Consider the following 17,658-nt stretch of genomic DNA (forward strand, 5'->3'; position numbering starts at 1 on the left):
TAGGTCACTGACCTCATAAGGCCCTGGACACTAAGACATGCATTGCCTATTGCATATACTGTATCTTCTTTCAAAATTCATAATTAATTGAACACAAACTGATTGATATTGCACTTGATCAATAATACAGTGTGTTTTCCATTTTGGCACTTATGACTCAGTGCTGCTTGTTTCTGTTGATCTGCTTAATATTCCTTCCTTGTGATTATGGCTATATTTTTTCAGACTACCATTGTTAGTTAGTCTGTGCTTTGCTTTGATGGAAAGTATTGTGTTATCCCTCTCCCTGTCTGAAAACGCCTTTCCACTGCTATGATTTCAGGAATCCTCTCGGTTCACTGACCAGCAGAGCAGCCAAACCATCTCAATCATCGTGATATGAAAGGCAAACATTTGCAATCAGGCTAGATAAACCAGCGCTACTGTACTTTGGAGGTGGCTTGATAAATTTAGCTCAAGCCCAGTTAAAACACCCGTCACCTAAACAAAAAAAAAAGTGGGAGAGCTTTTAATCTACAGCCAGTGACACATTTCATCTAAATAAGCTTATCTGCCATGATGAAGCCATCCATCAAGGACACACAGTTTGCCCATTAATCAACAAATCATTTTGACCTAGTTAGGTGTTGCATAATCTCAGTGCTTATGGTTCTGCATGGCACATAGTTTTTTCAAATAAATTGGGCAGTCTGGTCCCCCCCTGACTCTCCTCTCCACACACACACACACACACGGGCAGAAATTAGTGCCAGCAGAAACTGAATTTGAATGGCATTAATTTGAATTTTGGATGCTTGAGTTAAATCAGTGTGTGTGTGTGTGTGTGTGTGTGTTTGCACAGTGTGTCTTCGAGTCTCCCTCTCTCTCTCTCTCTCTCTTCATGTGTGAGTGTAAGTCGCTTTTTGTGTCTGCACTCCTGTCAAATGAAAGTTATCCTTCAACTCTAGGTAAATATGCATGAGTGACGACCTTTGGGCTCAATCAATCAGAGCTCAGGCTGGCATCTGATTGGATCAGGCTATCAGGGGCCCGTTACCCAGCAGCCCTTATGTTTCCCCCATCCACAGGCAGCTGCAGGGCCCCGGGACACTTTGGAGACCTCACTGCCAGGATGATGGCTCCAGCTTTGGCTTTGCTGCTCCTCTGCCAAGTGGCTTTATACACCACTGTAACATCTAAGAAAGGTAAAAAAAATGCTTGCTTTATTTGTATTTTAGAATGAAATTGTTGTATTCATTGATTGTGACTTGCTAATGTATCACAATCCTATTTGATTTGCTATCAGTCACTGCCCTTAATCTGTTGGCATTCTGTGGGATATTTTACATGTGTTTGAGCATGAAAATAATATGTAGCTATGCATACATACATATGCATGTTTATTTCACAACTTTCTACATAATGGTTTGCTGGGTGTACATTGTTGGTGTGTCATGTCACAAAACACGAAAAAAAAAAAATTTTTAAATGTAACCGCAAAATGTGATTGTGATCAGACCACACCCTTAAACAAGAGGCGATTGAGCTTATTAGCAAATATTTCTGTTTCTATAATGCAGCAGGTACCTGGAGGGCGGAGTGCTGATCATTAGTGTTGTTTTGTTTGCAGCCATCCAACATCTTTTCCTCACACGACACATTGCATACATGCACACACGCACCCTCACCACTGACTTTACTGACGATCACGCCTCATCGTATCCTTAGTTTAGCTTGTGTTTACTGTTATACACTTTATTTAAATAAATTACTCATTATTTGGCTTTCAGCCTGCGTCCCCCTCTTTTTTGTCATGGCTCCAGAGCCAGGTCGTGACACACCATTCTTGTCTTCACATAACACATGGCTGGTTAATAGCAGCCATGTGTTGTGTGAACATATGAACTCATATGAACTCTGCATCTTAAAGAATTAAGGAGTTATAGTTGTAGTTATTATTTTCAAGAAAATTTGTTTTTCTTCATCAATATGCAAACTCTAATCAGATCATCTACTCTATAAGAGGAACCTGTGGTTTTAGTAGGAAGTTTCTGTCATGTAGGCCTATTGCTCTTGACACAAGAATGTGTTGACAGACAGACAGACAGACAGACAGAGAGACAGAGAGACAGACAGACAGACAGACAGACAGACAGACAGACAGACAGACAGAGAGACAGAGAGACAGACAGACAGACAGAGAGACAGACAGACAGACAGACAGACAGAGACAGATGCCACCATGACAGCATGATGTCCTCCATTACCATGTACCATGGTGGTGGGACAGAAAAAGCATAATGGGTTAGCTAAAGTAACTTTATTTTTTCTTATTACATAATCTAAGGATTACAGCTGCTATCATCACTCAACACTCATCATGTGCTCTCACACCCCTATTGATACAAGCCTAGTGTGTTCTCTGCTGGTTCAATACAGACAAAAGCCAGTCTGTTCTTTTCAAAGTCTAAACATGAGCATGGAATATTTTTCCTTTAACAGCCCTGAGGAGGTCTGATATGTGTTGCGTAGTTAAAAAAAGAGTCTAAATCAAGCGCACTGATTTACCTTCCATGCTGTCAAACTTGTCCCCAGGCAATTTGAAGAGAACTGTCCCAAATACTGCAACTGAACAAATGAAAATAATATTTGGATACATTTTATTTTGTTACCATTTTAGTCTCTAAATCTATTGTCTCCGATCAGTATGCGCCCGCCCGCCTATCACCGATGGGATAGACGAGTCAAGTCTAAAACGCGTGTACGATGTGGGAGAGGAGCTGACCCCCGCATGTGAACCGGGGTACGTGGCTTCAACAGCCAGCCCCCGCAGGATGGCCTGCACCGCCACGGGGGAATGGACAAAGACAGACTTGGCATGTTCCCGTGAGTTTCAACCATTTACATTATCTTTACATTACAGTTTTAGGCATTTAGCTGTTATCCGCTTATACAGAGTGATGTACACAATCCACCGTCCCACAGTAAGGAGTGCAAAGGTCAGAGCAAAAATAGGATTAGAGCTATGCAATCAGGCCGCTATTGACCTTTAATTAAAAATCGTATAATGTCATCCACCTCCTCGCCTAAAAGAATCCCATTAGTCAGTGGAGAGTTTTAGTGTCACATGATGGTCTGAATGCTGTTTCAGAGGCTTTTCCACCCTGACAGGAATATAATTCTAGGGGAAACACTGAATCCTTATTATTTTTTTTAATTTCTTGGCTTGAAAATGGTCAATTTTAAATACATTGAGTATAGGCACAAAATATAGGCTATAAACAGCTTTAATCCAAAAACATCAGTATCAACTCTCAAAAACCCATATCGCTCTTACTCAAAAGTGTCCAAAACCTCAAAAGAAATGAACATATATTTCTGTGTCCCTAGAATATGCATATACACTGGATGTACAAAATATTAGGGACGTCTTCCTGATATTGAGCTGCAGCCCCTTTTGCACAATCCACATCTGAGTTGTCTCAAAGCCTAAAACATTTTCTCTAACTCATCTGCTTCTCTTTATCTACATCTCCTTTGTGATTGGTAGAGATTTAATAAGGGAAATCAATAAGGGATAATGGCTTTTACTTGGTTTTACCTCATCAGTGTGCTTCATGAAAAGAGGAAGTGTCCCTAATATTTTGTACATTCAGTATATAATAGTGATAATATGCTAAATAAAGAACCAGGCAGAAAAACGATTTTTCTCTTTCCCAAGAAAGAACCTATCTCGATTATATATTTAAATTTGACCATTTTCAAGCCAAGGAATATAAAAAATATTATGAAGATCAGTGTTTCCTCCAGAATTTTGAATTTAGACCATCATGAGACACTAAACTCTCCACCGAAACCCAGACTAATGGAATTCCTTTAACATGGGTCATGGGTCAAGGTGAGGAGGTGGATGACATTATACGACTTTTAATAAAAGGTCAATAGCAGCCTGATATATCAGTCTAATCCTATTTTTGCTCTGGCCTTTGCACTCCTTACTATGGGATGGTTGTAATATTGCTAGCAACAATCAATAAAAAAAAGTGATTAAAAGAGAAAAAAATGACAAAGGTAGCCTTAGTAAATGGTATTTTATTTCATGGAACAAAATGTAGTATAGCTAGTAAGCCTCTGTATAGCACAGACATTATTTTAGGCATTTCTTGCAAATCCCAATTTTCCATAAGGATTTTAGACAACATTCCAAATGGCAGAAATGCTTTACAGCCTACAGAATTATGTCAGACTTCGCCTACCTGCTGTGCAACAAAGATGCCCTAAATAAAAACACATGGATGTAGCAGAGGCATGTATCCCTCCGCTATGTTCTCATCTATCAATAAAAATGCTATTTGGCGAAATTATGCTCTAAAACATATGACCAAACGTCAGTTGAAAATAACCGTAGCGAGATCTGTTGGAATATTGGAATATCGCTTTAAGTTCGTCCAGGCTGCAGTATAAACTAAAAGGCCCAGGTAAGTATTAATTGAAATCGCTAATCGTTCTATTCTACTGTTGTCTTGCTAGTAATCCTCACTAGATGCTGTGCACAGTCGATGTATATTCTAAATGTCAATATTGTGACATCTTTTCTATAGCCAAGATGTGCCCAATCCCCAGGCCTCTACAGGCCTTAGCGATGGGGAGGACAGAGGTTCCATTCAAGACTGTGCTTAACTACACATGCGATGACGGGTAAGAACGAATTACGGGAAAAGTCACCTGACCGATCCAGAAATTACAACATGTGTTTAATTCATTTCAGACTGATGTGAACTTCTGTCCTTCAGGTATGTCATGCAGGGAGCCAATGAAAGCAGGTGTTTACATGACGGTACCTGGAGCGACCCACCACCCCTCTGCAAAGGTACTGGAGGAAAATACAACTACAGCTACAGGGTGGATTTTCCATTTTGAGAGTGACAGAGTAGATTTCAATGGCTTCACAGTTGACGACAGTACGATTCTCTGGTCATTTCTCCCCTTGCAGCTGTAAGTTGTGCCCTGCCCAAGCCACCAAGAGACGGTAGAATTGTCCACGACAATAGGATTAGTGGATCCACCACCATGTACGGGCAAGGCTGGACGTACGAGTGCAACCCACCCAAAGCACCAAGTTACGAGAGGGGATCCTGCATGGCCGATGGAAATGCCACCGAGCCACCGGTGTGTCGCGGTATGTAGATTTGTTAATAATAACATAAGCAGTGCAGCATTATTTATCCTCTGAAGATTGATGCTTTCCCAAACTTAAGGAAAAATTAAGGAAAATCTGGATCAGAAAAATAGAAAATATCTTCATCAAACAAATCCAATTTTTCTCCCAGCTTTAAATCTTAGTATATACTCACTTTACAAAATATTTGGAAATTTGGAACACATCCTAACAAACCATGTCAGTGTTGTCTCAAGGCTTAATCATTCTTTTAATGTCTCCTCCCCCATCTAATCTCCTATCTCCTGCATGGTTACAGTTGATTTAATGGGTGAAATCAAAAGCAAACATTGGATTCACCTCCATTCACCTGGTCTGTCTATTTATATGAAAAGAGCAGTTGTTTCTAATGTTTCATACAGTTTCCTTTCTGTACCTGTGTACTGTTAACAATGCATTACCTCTTCAAAACATGTTTGACTTTTGACCTCTTGTATTGCCCATCCCAGAGGTGAGCTGCTCCATCCCAACAGCCATACCGAACGGCTTCATCACCTTTGCTGTGAAGAGGTTACATGGCTACAAGGAGAAGGTCAAGTACGCCTGCAATGACCACTATGTTCTGGACGGTGATGCTGAGACCCAGTGCCAGAACACAGGGAACTGGTCCACCATGCCGGTCTGCAGGGGTGAGTCGTGGGAAAATCAGTTACCCTCAGGCCAAATTTCTGTATTCATGTCTCGTTCATTATTGCAGAAGAGAGAGGATTCACTCAGTCAATTATCTGTCAGTCAGTTAATATGACAGCACAAAAGTATTCTGACATGAATGAATGCATGGATGAATGGATGAATGAATGAATGAATAAAAACAGTTGTGACAGCACAAAAGTATTCTGACCTGAATGAATGGATGGATGGATGAATGAATGAATGAATGAATGAATGAATGAATGAATGAATAAAAACAGTTGTGACAGCACAAAAGCACTCTGACCTGAATGAATGGATGGATGAATGAATGAATGAATGAATGAATGAATGAATGAATGAATGGATGGACGAATAAATGAATGGATGAATGAATGAATGAATCGATGAATCAATGAATAAATGGATGGGTGAATGGATGAATGAATGAATGAATGGTTGAATGAATGAATGGATGGATGGATGGATGGATGAATGAATGAATAAAAACATCAAAAGAGCAGAAAAGTATTCTGACCTGAATGAATGAATGAATGAATGAATGAATGAATAAATAAAAACAGTTGTGAGAGCACAAAAGTATTCTGACCTGAATGGATGGATGGATGGATGAATGAATGAATGAATGAATGAATGAATGAATAAAAACAGTTGTGACAGCACAAAAGTACTCTGACCTGAATGAATGGATGGATGAATGAATGAATGAATGAATGAATAAATGAATGGATGAATGAATGAATCAATGAATAAATGGATGGGTGAATGGATGAATGAATGAATGAATGAATGAAAAAAAAACAGTTGTGTGAATGGTGGATATAATACTCAAACAATGTTTAGATTTGAATCTCCATGCAGACAATGTAGACTGAATTCAGTTGGTGTAGCAGGTAGGATGTAACTTGGACCTTGATAAGCAAGATGAAATTTCAACGCAGATTGCTTACATGCAAACTGGGGATTCAAATCTGCTTCAAGCCCAAACTATGATTACAAACCACTGCATGAATCTGCAATATTTCGAGAAAGAACGTGCTGTAACGGATTATATTTCCGCCCAGCCCCCTGCTCAGTTAACATCAAAAGAGGCCGCATCTTCTACAATGCCAAGAAGCTCTGGATCGCCGATCTGAAACCCAACAGAGTCCTGCATGGAGAGCATGTTGTCTTCTACTGTCTGAACAGTGCTGAGAAGTGTGGCTACCCTGTGGCCAGCACCTGTAAGGATGGAACCCTCCCCATCCCAGAATGCTTTGAAGGTGAGTCCTTAAAGAAAGACACTAGAAAGACACCAGACCTGGTTTACAGACAATATTATATTTGACTTTCCTGTGCTCCCTTTTAGAACCAGGCAGGGTGGAGTACACCTTAAAGCCCAAAACCCTTCCATCAGAAATCACCATGTGTGCTGCGTCCCCTGCAAGACCCACAACTCCTGCAACAACTGCATAGCTTTGCACAGCACTGCCTGGCCTGGAACATGAGCAGCCAGATCATGAATAATGACTCAATAAAAAAAAAGTGAAGAAAGAGAGGCCATCTGTGTTATTTGTCAACTGTGTGGATCATTTTCTTCACTCTCCCTGTCGATAAAAGTGTGTACGATGTGTAATGTGTAATAGGTTACATAGATATATGAATGTAACAACCATAACATAATTAATTGTATTCTGTCTCCCATCTGGGTCAGCAAACAACAAACACCTGCCATAGCCAGTAATAGGTGTTTGGCACTAACTATACTGGAAGAGAAGAAGGTTCCACCTGTGTATTAAAAAAACTTTCTCTCTCTTTTAAGAAACTATTTTTTTTACAGAGATGAGACTCAAATCTGCAATCCACAACTCATGGGGATGAGGGATGGGGATCCAGCAATTCATGGGATTAATAGAAATGTTGAAATGCCTGGAAGTGTTGGGAGCAGTGGCGGTCAATGGCAGAGGCAATATAGGAAGTTTTTGTTTTTTTGACTCAAAAATTGTTACAGAATTCAATGGATCCACTGCCATTACAGAGACAAATGTACATAGGTGGGAAAAAAAATGACGATTATGTTAAAACCAGATTATTTTCCCTATAGACAACTTGCTTTAGATCTGGAAGTTTGTATTTCGGCAAGGCTGACACCCAAAATGACAACTTCAGTTACGAGGTCTATGAGAGGAGCTTCAAATCAAACTAGCTCACATGCCTTCAAATCAAGTTTAGCTTTATTTATCAAGCCATGAGGTTTCTCACAATGCGTTCCCTGAAAAGGAAAATTGGATTTCTCTTTATCAGATAGTGAGGCATCCTTTTTGCTAATACACATGACTTTTCGTTTAACTTAGGCCTCATTAATTTCTGGAAACTGTACTCTTAATATTGTATGTAATAATTCTTTGCCATTTCCCAATCCAATTTTTTTTCATATTTGCAATGAGTTGCATTGTTTACAACCATTGATGCCTTTCACCTCTGTAGTTGCTGGAAGAAATTGAGGTTTTTTTTAATGTCATTTCCCTTCATGATCTCGTCTAGGGCCAGGACCGCCTCTGGTGGGGAGGATGGTGGGTGACACTTTATTTGGACCCTGACCCTACTTTTAAAACCTAAACCCAACCCTAAGATTAACCCTAGCCCAGACACTGAATAACTATAGCTTTTCACACAGTTATAAACTCAGTAGACTTTTTTGTGACACATGATAGTCACTTGATAGAAAGTTGAGTATGAACATTGGACCCTTTCCTTAAGTTTTGTAATATGGAGAAACAAAAAAAGATTTTAAAAAATAAATAAATAAATAAAAAAAGATGATTCAGCGACGATTCAGCAAAGTCTGAAAAACATCCATCTCTGCTGTTTCATCATACGGCAGCAAGGGGAAGTTCGCGGCTGGAACCTCTCACTTCCAGTAAAATGTCACAATGATTAGGATCTGTTATGGTAAACGGACAGGGGGAAAAAAAAAAGAAAACAAGGAGCACCAAGTGAGCAGTTACTTCATTCTGCTCTTATCTGTTGACTTTTAGAGAAGCACAAACAGTGTTGGGGGGGGGGGGGGGGGCACAGAGATTCAGGATTTTAAGCAGAGACCACAGGAGAGACCTGAGGCACGTCTTTACAAATCCACCAAGGATGGCACGCATGCTGGCTTTGCTGCTCCTGTGTCCGTCTGCATTTTTCACCGTGGTGACATCAGAGCAAGACACTGGTATTTGTTATTATCATTATTTGACTTTTACTTTATTTGGATTGAACTGTTCGTTTACACATTAAGTCCTTATTGCGTCATTGCTTTTCTGGCTTTAGCATCTGTATTTTGGAAGGAACAGATTCTATGATGGTATTTACATTTTAGTAATGATCATTTTTCACATATGAAATGCAAGAATGGCAAGACAATTATTTCCTTTTCTCTCATGTTGCTGTTTGAAACGGTTTGTTTAAGTATGTTAGTTGTTCTCCTAACTTGAAGTCAGTGTTTTTCTGCCCTGTCTATATTTTTATATTTAGACTACCTCTAATTCAGTGCTCTCACTAACAGATTTTTAGAAAGTGGTGCCTCGTTAAATGTTCCAGACGTGGTTTAAAGGAAATGAGTCTGAAATGACTGAGCTGCAGACCAACTACTCTTTAGACAGATTATGTATCCTATCTTTTCAAATTAACTGATCATACATTACTGTTCAAATGGCTAAAGTTAACATACAATGGAATATAAAATGTTTCAGAAAAAGCGGACTTGGCAAAATTCCAATTTTCCTCATAAAATGTGGCCCTAGAAGAAAATGATATCCCTTTAAAAACTGTTAATGTTAGTAAACTTTCCATTATTGTAAGAGTTTTTTTTTAAGACATTTTCCACAACAGGAAAAGGAGCAAACTTGTGGCAGCTGGCAACATAAGTAAACTGTTTAGTTTGCTGCAAACATGCCACACATTAGCAGCAGGTTGGATATACACTTAGTTTTTGTACATTTATGCATTCTGGAATGACTTAATCATCACATAAATTATGCTTTTCAATATACACATAACATACAATGTGACCATTTGTTACATATACATTGCTTATATTGTGAGTTTCATGTGAAATCATGGTTCATACTTTTCATGGGACTCCATTTCAAGGTCAGCACATGAATACAGAGGTTATAGCATATAAACATCAATGTGAATGGGTAAAACATACTATATACCCCCATTACCATTAGTGAAGAAAAATAAAAGGTTCAAATGCTAGTTAGTGTTATAATGGCAGGGTTGGGATTTTAAAAAAAGGGTATTCTTTAGTGGCAGATTTTAACTTCCAATCATGCAAACCCAAATTTGCCCATTTTTTGAGTTACTTAAATTTGTGTTTGTATTTGGTTCTCATCATATTCATTTGTCCTTGCAGTATGTGTCAGGCCGGTCCTGGGGGCCAACATTGAGGTGAATGGGCTCCAGAGGTACTTCAACCCTGGTACTGAGTTAGTCCTGTCCTGTAAACAGGGATATACCCCCCTGCTGGGCCCTCGCACCATCGTCTGCAGCGGCAGCGGAGAATGGACCAGAACCAGATTCATGTGCAGACGTGGGTCTTTCACTGGTCTAGTGACAACTTTAGGCCTGTGTAGCAGATCTTCCTCTTGCACAACATTGTATACTTGAGTTCTGTTTTTCATGCCAAACGCTGTCCAACAGTAAATGTATTACACTAAAAGATTTCAAATTTTCTCGAGAGTCTTTTAGTTTTAACATTAACACATTTGTATGGTAATTGCATTTTAATGCTATTAATGAATTTTAATTAATTATTAAAATGTTATATGGTTGCCATGGTGAGTTGGGCTAGAGGGAAGTGTGTCTACCAGATGGTTCACATTCTCCTAAAAATCAATTTAGATAAGCCCAAATTGCAGCCTTTGCAATTATTCTGCAGTAATTGCATTCTTTTAAACTGCAGTATCAATACGAATATGACATATTCAGCCCTGGAGAATATCTGGAAGTTGTAAGCTCTCTATTCTTTGGCAACAGGTGTGGGGAAAAAGAGAGAGAGCTTGTCAGATGCAGATAGTCTGTAAGGCTGATAACAACCTGAATGCAATATCAGTTCATAAGTTTTACTGGACTAGATAGGCTACAATAGGTGCATCAAACGTCATTCAACATTCATATTATACAAATCAATTACTTGAAAGTCAAATACACTGCCATCATAGTAATTGTTCATATTTTGTCCTCTCTTCTCTCCTGCAGCAAAAAGCTGTCCCCACCCAGAGCTAGTGCCTGATGGAGACATGTACTATGAGGATACTGTGTACCAGAGTACAATCAACTACACCTGCTATGAGGGGTAAAGGAAGGAAAACTGTCTATCAACTGAATAAACTGTATATCATTGCCTGACACATGAGATTATCATGTGTTGGTCCGTTTCTGGTTAACACTTTTATTTGCAATCTGAGTCTGAACGAGGAGTTACATGAGAAAAAACTGTAATGTTTGAATGAACGTACAAAATTTTAAAGATGGCTGCAGAGCAAAATAATATGGTTGTTCTGTGCAGGTACATCTTGTTTGGAGCCAGCAATGCTGTGTGCCTAGCCAATGGAACATGGAGTGCACCAGCACCAGAGTGCAAGCGTATGTAGTCCACTGTATTCTTCCTTAAGACCATGAGAATGATGACAAGGACAAAACACATTATATAGCTGCTTTGCATCTGATCCTAAGCATGTGTGTACTTGGAAGACAGGGACACCAATGACAAATGTAGTCTCTTAACCTGAGGCCAATGAAAACATATGAGGGCCTCGTTTCCCAAAAGCATCTTAAGGCTAAGATAATCACACAGAACTTGAATGGATAGAAAGGTCTTTCCACTGTTTTCTGTGGTATTTTGTGCTGGTACACCAAAAAATGGCGTCTATGGTTAGTTTGGGCATTAAGGCCGTAAAGTGTGTCACACCGGCTGCCACACAGCGTGAGTGGGTTAGCTTTGTAATGTTACAAGACTAAATGAATAAAATGTGACGACTTACCAACAGTAATATAACGCGGTTAAACCCAATCGGTCCAAAAATCCTTTAGTAGCTCCCCGCTGACAGCAAAGCGACGGAGAAAGCGCAACGGCAGTTTTTTTCTCCAAGTAGGTCGCTGCGACTTGCCGTAAGATGGTTTATACGGGAGCTAGGCCAACGCTACCAAGGAGGTTTTATAGTATGGAACGGTACACATAAAAATGGCCGCCGCTCCGACCACCCAGGAGCGTTGATTTGAATGGGAAAGACTGTTCTATCCATTCAAGTTCTGTGGATAATCATAACATCCATCTTACGAAGCCTCTTTAGTTTGTGAAGTCTTGCGAAAAGCATCTTAAGTTTAAAGACACTCTAACTAAAAGACACTCTTAAAAATGACCGCTAAGTGCGTCTTGAGAAGGAAAACAACACCCTACCATGTGACCTGTTGGACTCACTACAACTTTTTGACATGAGATTTTAAGGTTTATTAGGCTATGTTTTTATATTATTTACTATTATCTACTTTATTTTAATGTTTTATACATATATATATATATATTTTTTTTATTAGGCCTATATTTTCCCCACTAATGATCTCTGTATAAAATGGATGGGTGTGGTCAAATGGAGTTGTGTGCCCCAGGAGAGGGGAACATTGAATTATAATATTGTGTATATATATATATATATATATATATATATATATATATATATATATAAAAAGTCTTCAGATGGTGAGGGAACCATGAAAAAGGAGACAAAACACAAAATGGGTGGCATCGGTGACTGATGCAGCTGGAGTGGAGAAGGGACAGGGAAGGGGTAAAATACATTTTTAAAAGAAACGCTCAATAACTTGTTGACGTGCAGCGACACCAGTCATGTATTGTGCATCTGTCGCGGTGCCATCACCCAGAAAGCAATGTTGTGAGAACACTTGAATAGTGTGTCATTGAAACTGACAGCTCTCTTGAAGAGCTGTCGAGATTCGTCACTCCTAGTTATTAATTTTTGCTCCAGGGCAAGTATCTTGAGTAAGAGAAAAATCAAAGTATACATTAGCATTGAACCCACGAACATATGCCTGTTGCATTATATGAGATAACAGTTGGCTTTTAGCTTTCTACATGCGTTTCAAATAATGTTGTCTCTGAAGCAATTCTAAGCGCACATAATTGTTTCTGTTGTGTGCGTTTCATTTTTGTTTAGTATTTGATGTATTTGCACAATATTCCATAACTTATAGACAGTGTGATTAATCAATTATTATGAAACAAAGTCAACAAACATTTCAGCATCTTTCAAATTGACAGCGTCACACACTTAACTAAAGTGGTGTGCTCCTGCTCTAAGTGCTGCTTTGAGAAACACTCATAGGTAACAAATCTTCCTAGGATCACACTTAAAAACACTCTTTAGCTCTAAGAACGATTGTTACTAGGAAACGAGGCCGAGTACTCTTGTTCTCTAGAAATGGACCAGAGGAGTCCGAAGCTGCGGTTCAATGTGCCACTATAGAGCCAAGTGAGCCACCCAAAATAATAATAATTTCATGAACAAATAAATTGGCATATTCTGTCTCTTCTCTCTTAGCCGTGATGTGTGGCGTTGCTCCGATCCCAAAGTTTGGGAAGATCATCTATAACAAGAGGATCAGGGGGAACACCACAGAGTACGGCCTCACGGGGACCTACCAGTGCCTGCCTCCATTCGTACTCATTGGCGACGCAAGAGGAGAGTGCACTGCCAGTGGCAGCTGGACCAAGCCGCCTGAATGTCGATGTAAGTTGGACAAGCGGTAGTAGTAGCAGGAGTAGTAGTGGTACTGCAAGAAGTAGTGGGATTTTATTGATCCCAATCTTTGGAGCCTAGGTACTGAACTTCAGTCCTCAATGTCTGGTTTCCTGCGGGCTTTTGTTCCTCCCTGGTGGTTAATGAGCCACACCTGGTCATCGTCTATCTGACACCAGGTGTGGCTCATTAACTATCAGGGAGGAACAAAACCCTAGGCATTGGAAATTTGTTTGTAATTTCACTGTATACCACAATCAAGCGAAAAACAGTAAGTACATTTTAGTAAACAAGCAGTCTAATGAAAAAATAAGTGGTTTTTGCCCTGTGGAGTGGAACATCAAGAATGTAAATCATACTGTTGTTTATTTCTGATTGCATATCATATAAAAAGGTCAACCGAACACTCTTCAGAGACAAAAAAACATATACTGTAGTCTTCCTAATCAGCCAAATTGTCCCTTTACAGTGGTGACCTGCCCTCCACCACAGCCCATTGCGAATGGTTACATGTCCAGCAACTTTCAGAGAGCGTATGACTACAAGGAAACGGTCAAATACGGCTGCAATGGACACTACGTTATTGATGGAAGCCTGGAGAGTGTGTGTCAGGAGACTGGAGAGTGGTCCGAAAAGCCAGCCTGCAAGGGTAGGACCAGGGGTTTCATGCAAATAGTACAATGAATTTATATTACAAGACTATACTGATGCTAGCATTTTTTTTTTCTTGTGTGATTTTAGCTCTACAATATCTGCCTATCAATATTATTCATCTATATAACCACAAGATCTTGATAGGCAAACAGCAGATGTCTGATGTCTGTGACTATTGTGCCATAATGGCAGGAAATGATTACAACATCACACAAACTTGCCACTCTCAGCTATTTGTATTGTAATGTCTTCATGAAAAATTTGTATTGTAATGTCTTCATGAAAAACAGCACAACACTATTCCAGTAATGTCCTCTTCCTCTTTTGGTCTACAGCCCCTTGCAGCGTTGGCATACACAGAGGAAGGATATTATACAAAGGACAAAAACTCTGGATTAAAGACCTGACGCCTAACAGAGTCTTTCACAGAGACATCGTCTCAGTCTACTGCATGGACAAGGCCAGGAATTGTGGTTACGCAGTGTCAACCCAGTGCATCGATGGAAGACTCCAAATCCCAGAATGCTTTGAAGGTAAGGCTTATTTCAAGACAGCAGAGTAAAACAGAATAGGGCGGCACATACACAAGGGCGCACTATACAGCAAGGACTTTGTTTTGTTCTCCACTGTCACTAAACTGTCACACATCACAAATGTTCATTTGTACAACACCTCATCTCCAAATTATAAAGATTACCAGATGTCATTGAATTTGTGGCGACAAATATCCCAGAACATGGGTTTTAGAGAATGTAAACACCACTACTTCTTCTGTGCTAACAAAGCACGACACTGCCATCTAGTGTTTCGGTGGTCTATGCGCAGAATCACCAACGCAGAAGTAGAAATGCTCGCACTGCCGTAGACACCGATGCGACCGTAGACCAGCCTTCAGCTTGCACCATCACCAGTGATACCTTTGAAGAAGTGTGAGATATTAAAGGAGTAGTTCACCCCAAAATGAAAATGAAGTCATTAACTACTCACTCCCTGTGAGTCAATACTCTATTGGTTTGTATCGTAGGACCACCAAACACTCAACAAGTTAGCCCCTGTAGTTCCGTGTCAGCCTTCTTCTAAACTATTGTTATTGTTAAGTTAATAGAACCATTTTTTACAGCTCCAGAAAAAATGCATAAAATGTCCATGAAATTTCTGCAAACAGCAGAAAACAGTGGTCATTTGTGTAGCATAAGTTCTTGGGAAATTGGCCCATTGGTCAACTTGAAGTGATGAAAACATAGACAAAATCATACGCATTCTCGGTGGATTGTTGACTTTGGTATTCCATGCTAACACTTTAGCATACACTATGTTGAGTGATAGTAGGTGACTAGCATTAGCCTATCGAAAGTAAGAATATTGACTTTTTAGCAATATAAAGATAGTAGTTTGTTCACCTGAAGATTCATACATTTTAAAATGTAAACATCATTAACTCAATACAGCTGATGTAGCCAGGTTTATTTTTAGAACTATTTCAGGTGAGTAACCACATACTCATCCATTGCACTGATTTTCTGCTGTACAAAGTCTTCCATCACGCACCATGTTTACTTTCTATGTAACCAGGGAAAGTAGTCCCTGCTCCCCCAGTATGTTATTTTTGTAGATTTGACCAGTCTCCTACAGAAAATTGCCATACTTGGCCACATATCATTTAAATTGAGTAGCTTTAGAGCTGCTACAAGTTCTCATTTTCTCACTTTTGAGTTAATGCTAGTTGCCTCCTACCCTCAACATAGAATATGCTAAAGAGTAGGCATGAAGCACCAAAGCGAATGATCTACTGCAGACACATGAATGATTTGGGTGTCTCTGTTCGCATCATTTAATGGGTAAGTTGACCAATCTCCCCAAAAACTCAGTGTATTCCTTTGATTCTAAAGAGATTTTAGTTTGCTTTTCCTGACTTGAGTGTCACACTGAGGTGTTCTCTCCTGCAAAAAAAATGCACAGCTTCTTCAAATACAGTAATTGTCAACATTCTAACCTGTGTGTGTGTGTGTGTGTGTGTGTGTGTGTGTGTGTGTGTGTGTGCGTGTGTGTGCATGTATCTTTCCTAGAGCCTGGCGCTCTTGATTATAGCCTTTATTCCAGCTCTCTTCCATCAGAAATCAAACAGTGCTGAAACACCAGCAGTTCCTGTCTCCTGTTTAATGATGATTATTAATCCACTTCAATATGTATCCACTTCAACTGTATGTTTGTGTGTTCTGATCTCTGAAATTAAAGAAAATGATCTGACTCAAGTCTTCTTGCCCTATATAGCACAATTCACAAGAAAAAGACAGAAAAACCTCATCAATTTTAAAGTGTATGTACATCATAATGTATTTGTTTTAGAACCGGTTAAACATTATTCATTTGTTATTCCTAGACACATGACAGAAATATTGATAATTTCACATTAAATCCACTTAAATCTAAAATCTGAATTTTCACATACAGCAACACTTAGGGGTGAATTCACAAAAGGACTGCAACGCTTTTGCAGACTTTAAACCAAAACACGTGATTCATAAAGCGCACTTAATTGCACTGCAGTGTGCCGTTGCTGTTCATGCATATTTAAATGTAGTTATCCATATGCATTTCTGCGCAAAACAACCCCTTTCTATGTAAATGAGGCTCATTACAGGCTGCATCCATTATTACATCCATTATAAAATCATAGCTAATTGCGACTCGCAATTTAAGGTGAAATTGTTAAGTTCTTTCAAAAGCTGGCGATAATTGAAGTTTAAAAGGGATGTGATGCGCACACTTTCCAATCACTATGGTAAGTGTGATTGTTGAGGTGGTTTCATCTGGCTCCTTCCAGACACCCGTGACTGTGCCTCTTGGGTCGATCATCCATCAGCAGGGCAGTGATGGATGTTTTACAAGCTGTTGTGACAGTGCATTTCTGTGGCTTGATCCAAAGACTCGCTAATTGTAATCAGCGCTCAATGTGATCACTTGATTTGCATTTTTGAGATTTTGAATATGGATATAAGACAGCTAAACCCGATGGAAAGTTTCCATTGGAAACTCCTCACAGTTTGTGGTTGGTATTATTGAGATTTTGCGCGTTTATCGTCGAGTTGAGCTTTGGTAGTTTGACATGGAGCCAGCAAGAAAGAGAAGAATTTCGGCTGTATGGGAACACTTTGATCTTATTTCTCCGCATAGTAACATTATTACAGATGCATTAAGTTTGTTCCAAAAAATATTGTTTGACAGGGAATTTACTTTCTCTTTCATCCTCATTTCTTTTATTCTAAGGTGAAGTGTTTATTGTGCTCCAAGGAATTGGGGTACAATAATAACACATCATCCATGCTAAGGCGTTACCATGCCTTGCATGAGAATAGGGAGGAAAAT

The 17,658-nt window shown here is 39.5% G+C and overlaps 2 protein-coding genes across 2 annotated transcripts; both read left to right on the top strand.

Annotated features, from left to right (window-relative positions):
- Positions 1-953: 953 nt before the first annotated feature.
- On the top strand, positions 954-7,303 carry LOC139930215 (beta-2-glycoprotein 1-like). Its single transcript, XM_071923326.2, is given in 9 exon segments — positions 954-1,029; positions 1,032-1,184; positions 2,686-2,865; positions 4,581-4,677; positions 4,773-4,849; positions 4,973-5,158; positions 5,647-5,826; positions 6,913-7,110; positions 7,197-7,303. Coding segments are annotated over 9 exon segments (1,254 nt in total).
- A 1,526-nt stretch (positions 7,304-8,829) lies between these two features.
- Positions 8,830-16,539, top strand: LOC139930205 (beta-2-glycoprotein 1-like). The gene is made up of 8 exons (XM_071923317.2): positions 8,830-9,047; positions 10,236-10,412; positions 11,081-11,177; positions 11,391-11,467; positions 13,441-13,629; positions 14,108-14,287; positions 14,628-14,825; positions 16,359-16,539. The coding sequence occupies exons 1-8, from the start codon at positions 8,972-8,974 to the stop codon at positions 16,421-16,423; spliced, it is 1,059 nt and encodes a 352-aa protein (XP_071779418.1). The 5' UTR covers positions 8,830-8,971; the 3' UTR covers positions 16,424-16,539.
- The last annotated feature ends 1,119 nt before the right edge of the window (positions 16,540-17,658 follow it).

This window comes from Centroberyx gerrardi, chromosome 3, assembly GCF_048128805.1.
Source record: "Centroberyx gerrardi isolate f3 chromosome 3, fCenGer3.hap1.cur.20231027, whole genome shotgun sequence".
NCBI lineage: Eukaryota > Metazoa > Chordata > Actinopteri > Beryciformes > Berycidae > Centroberyx > Centroberyx gerrardi.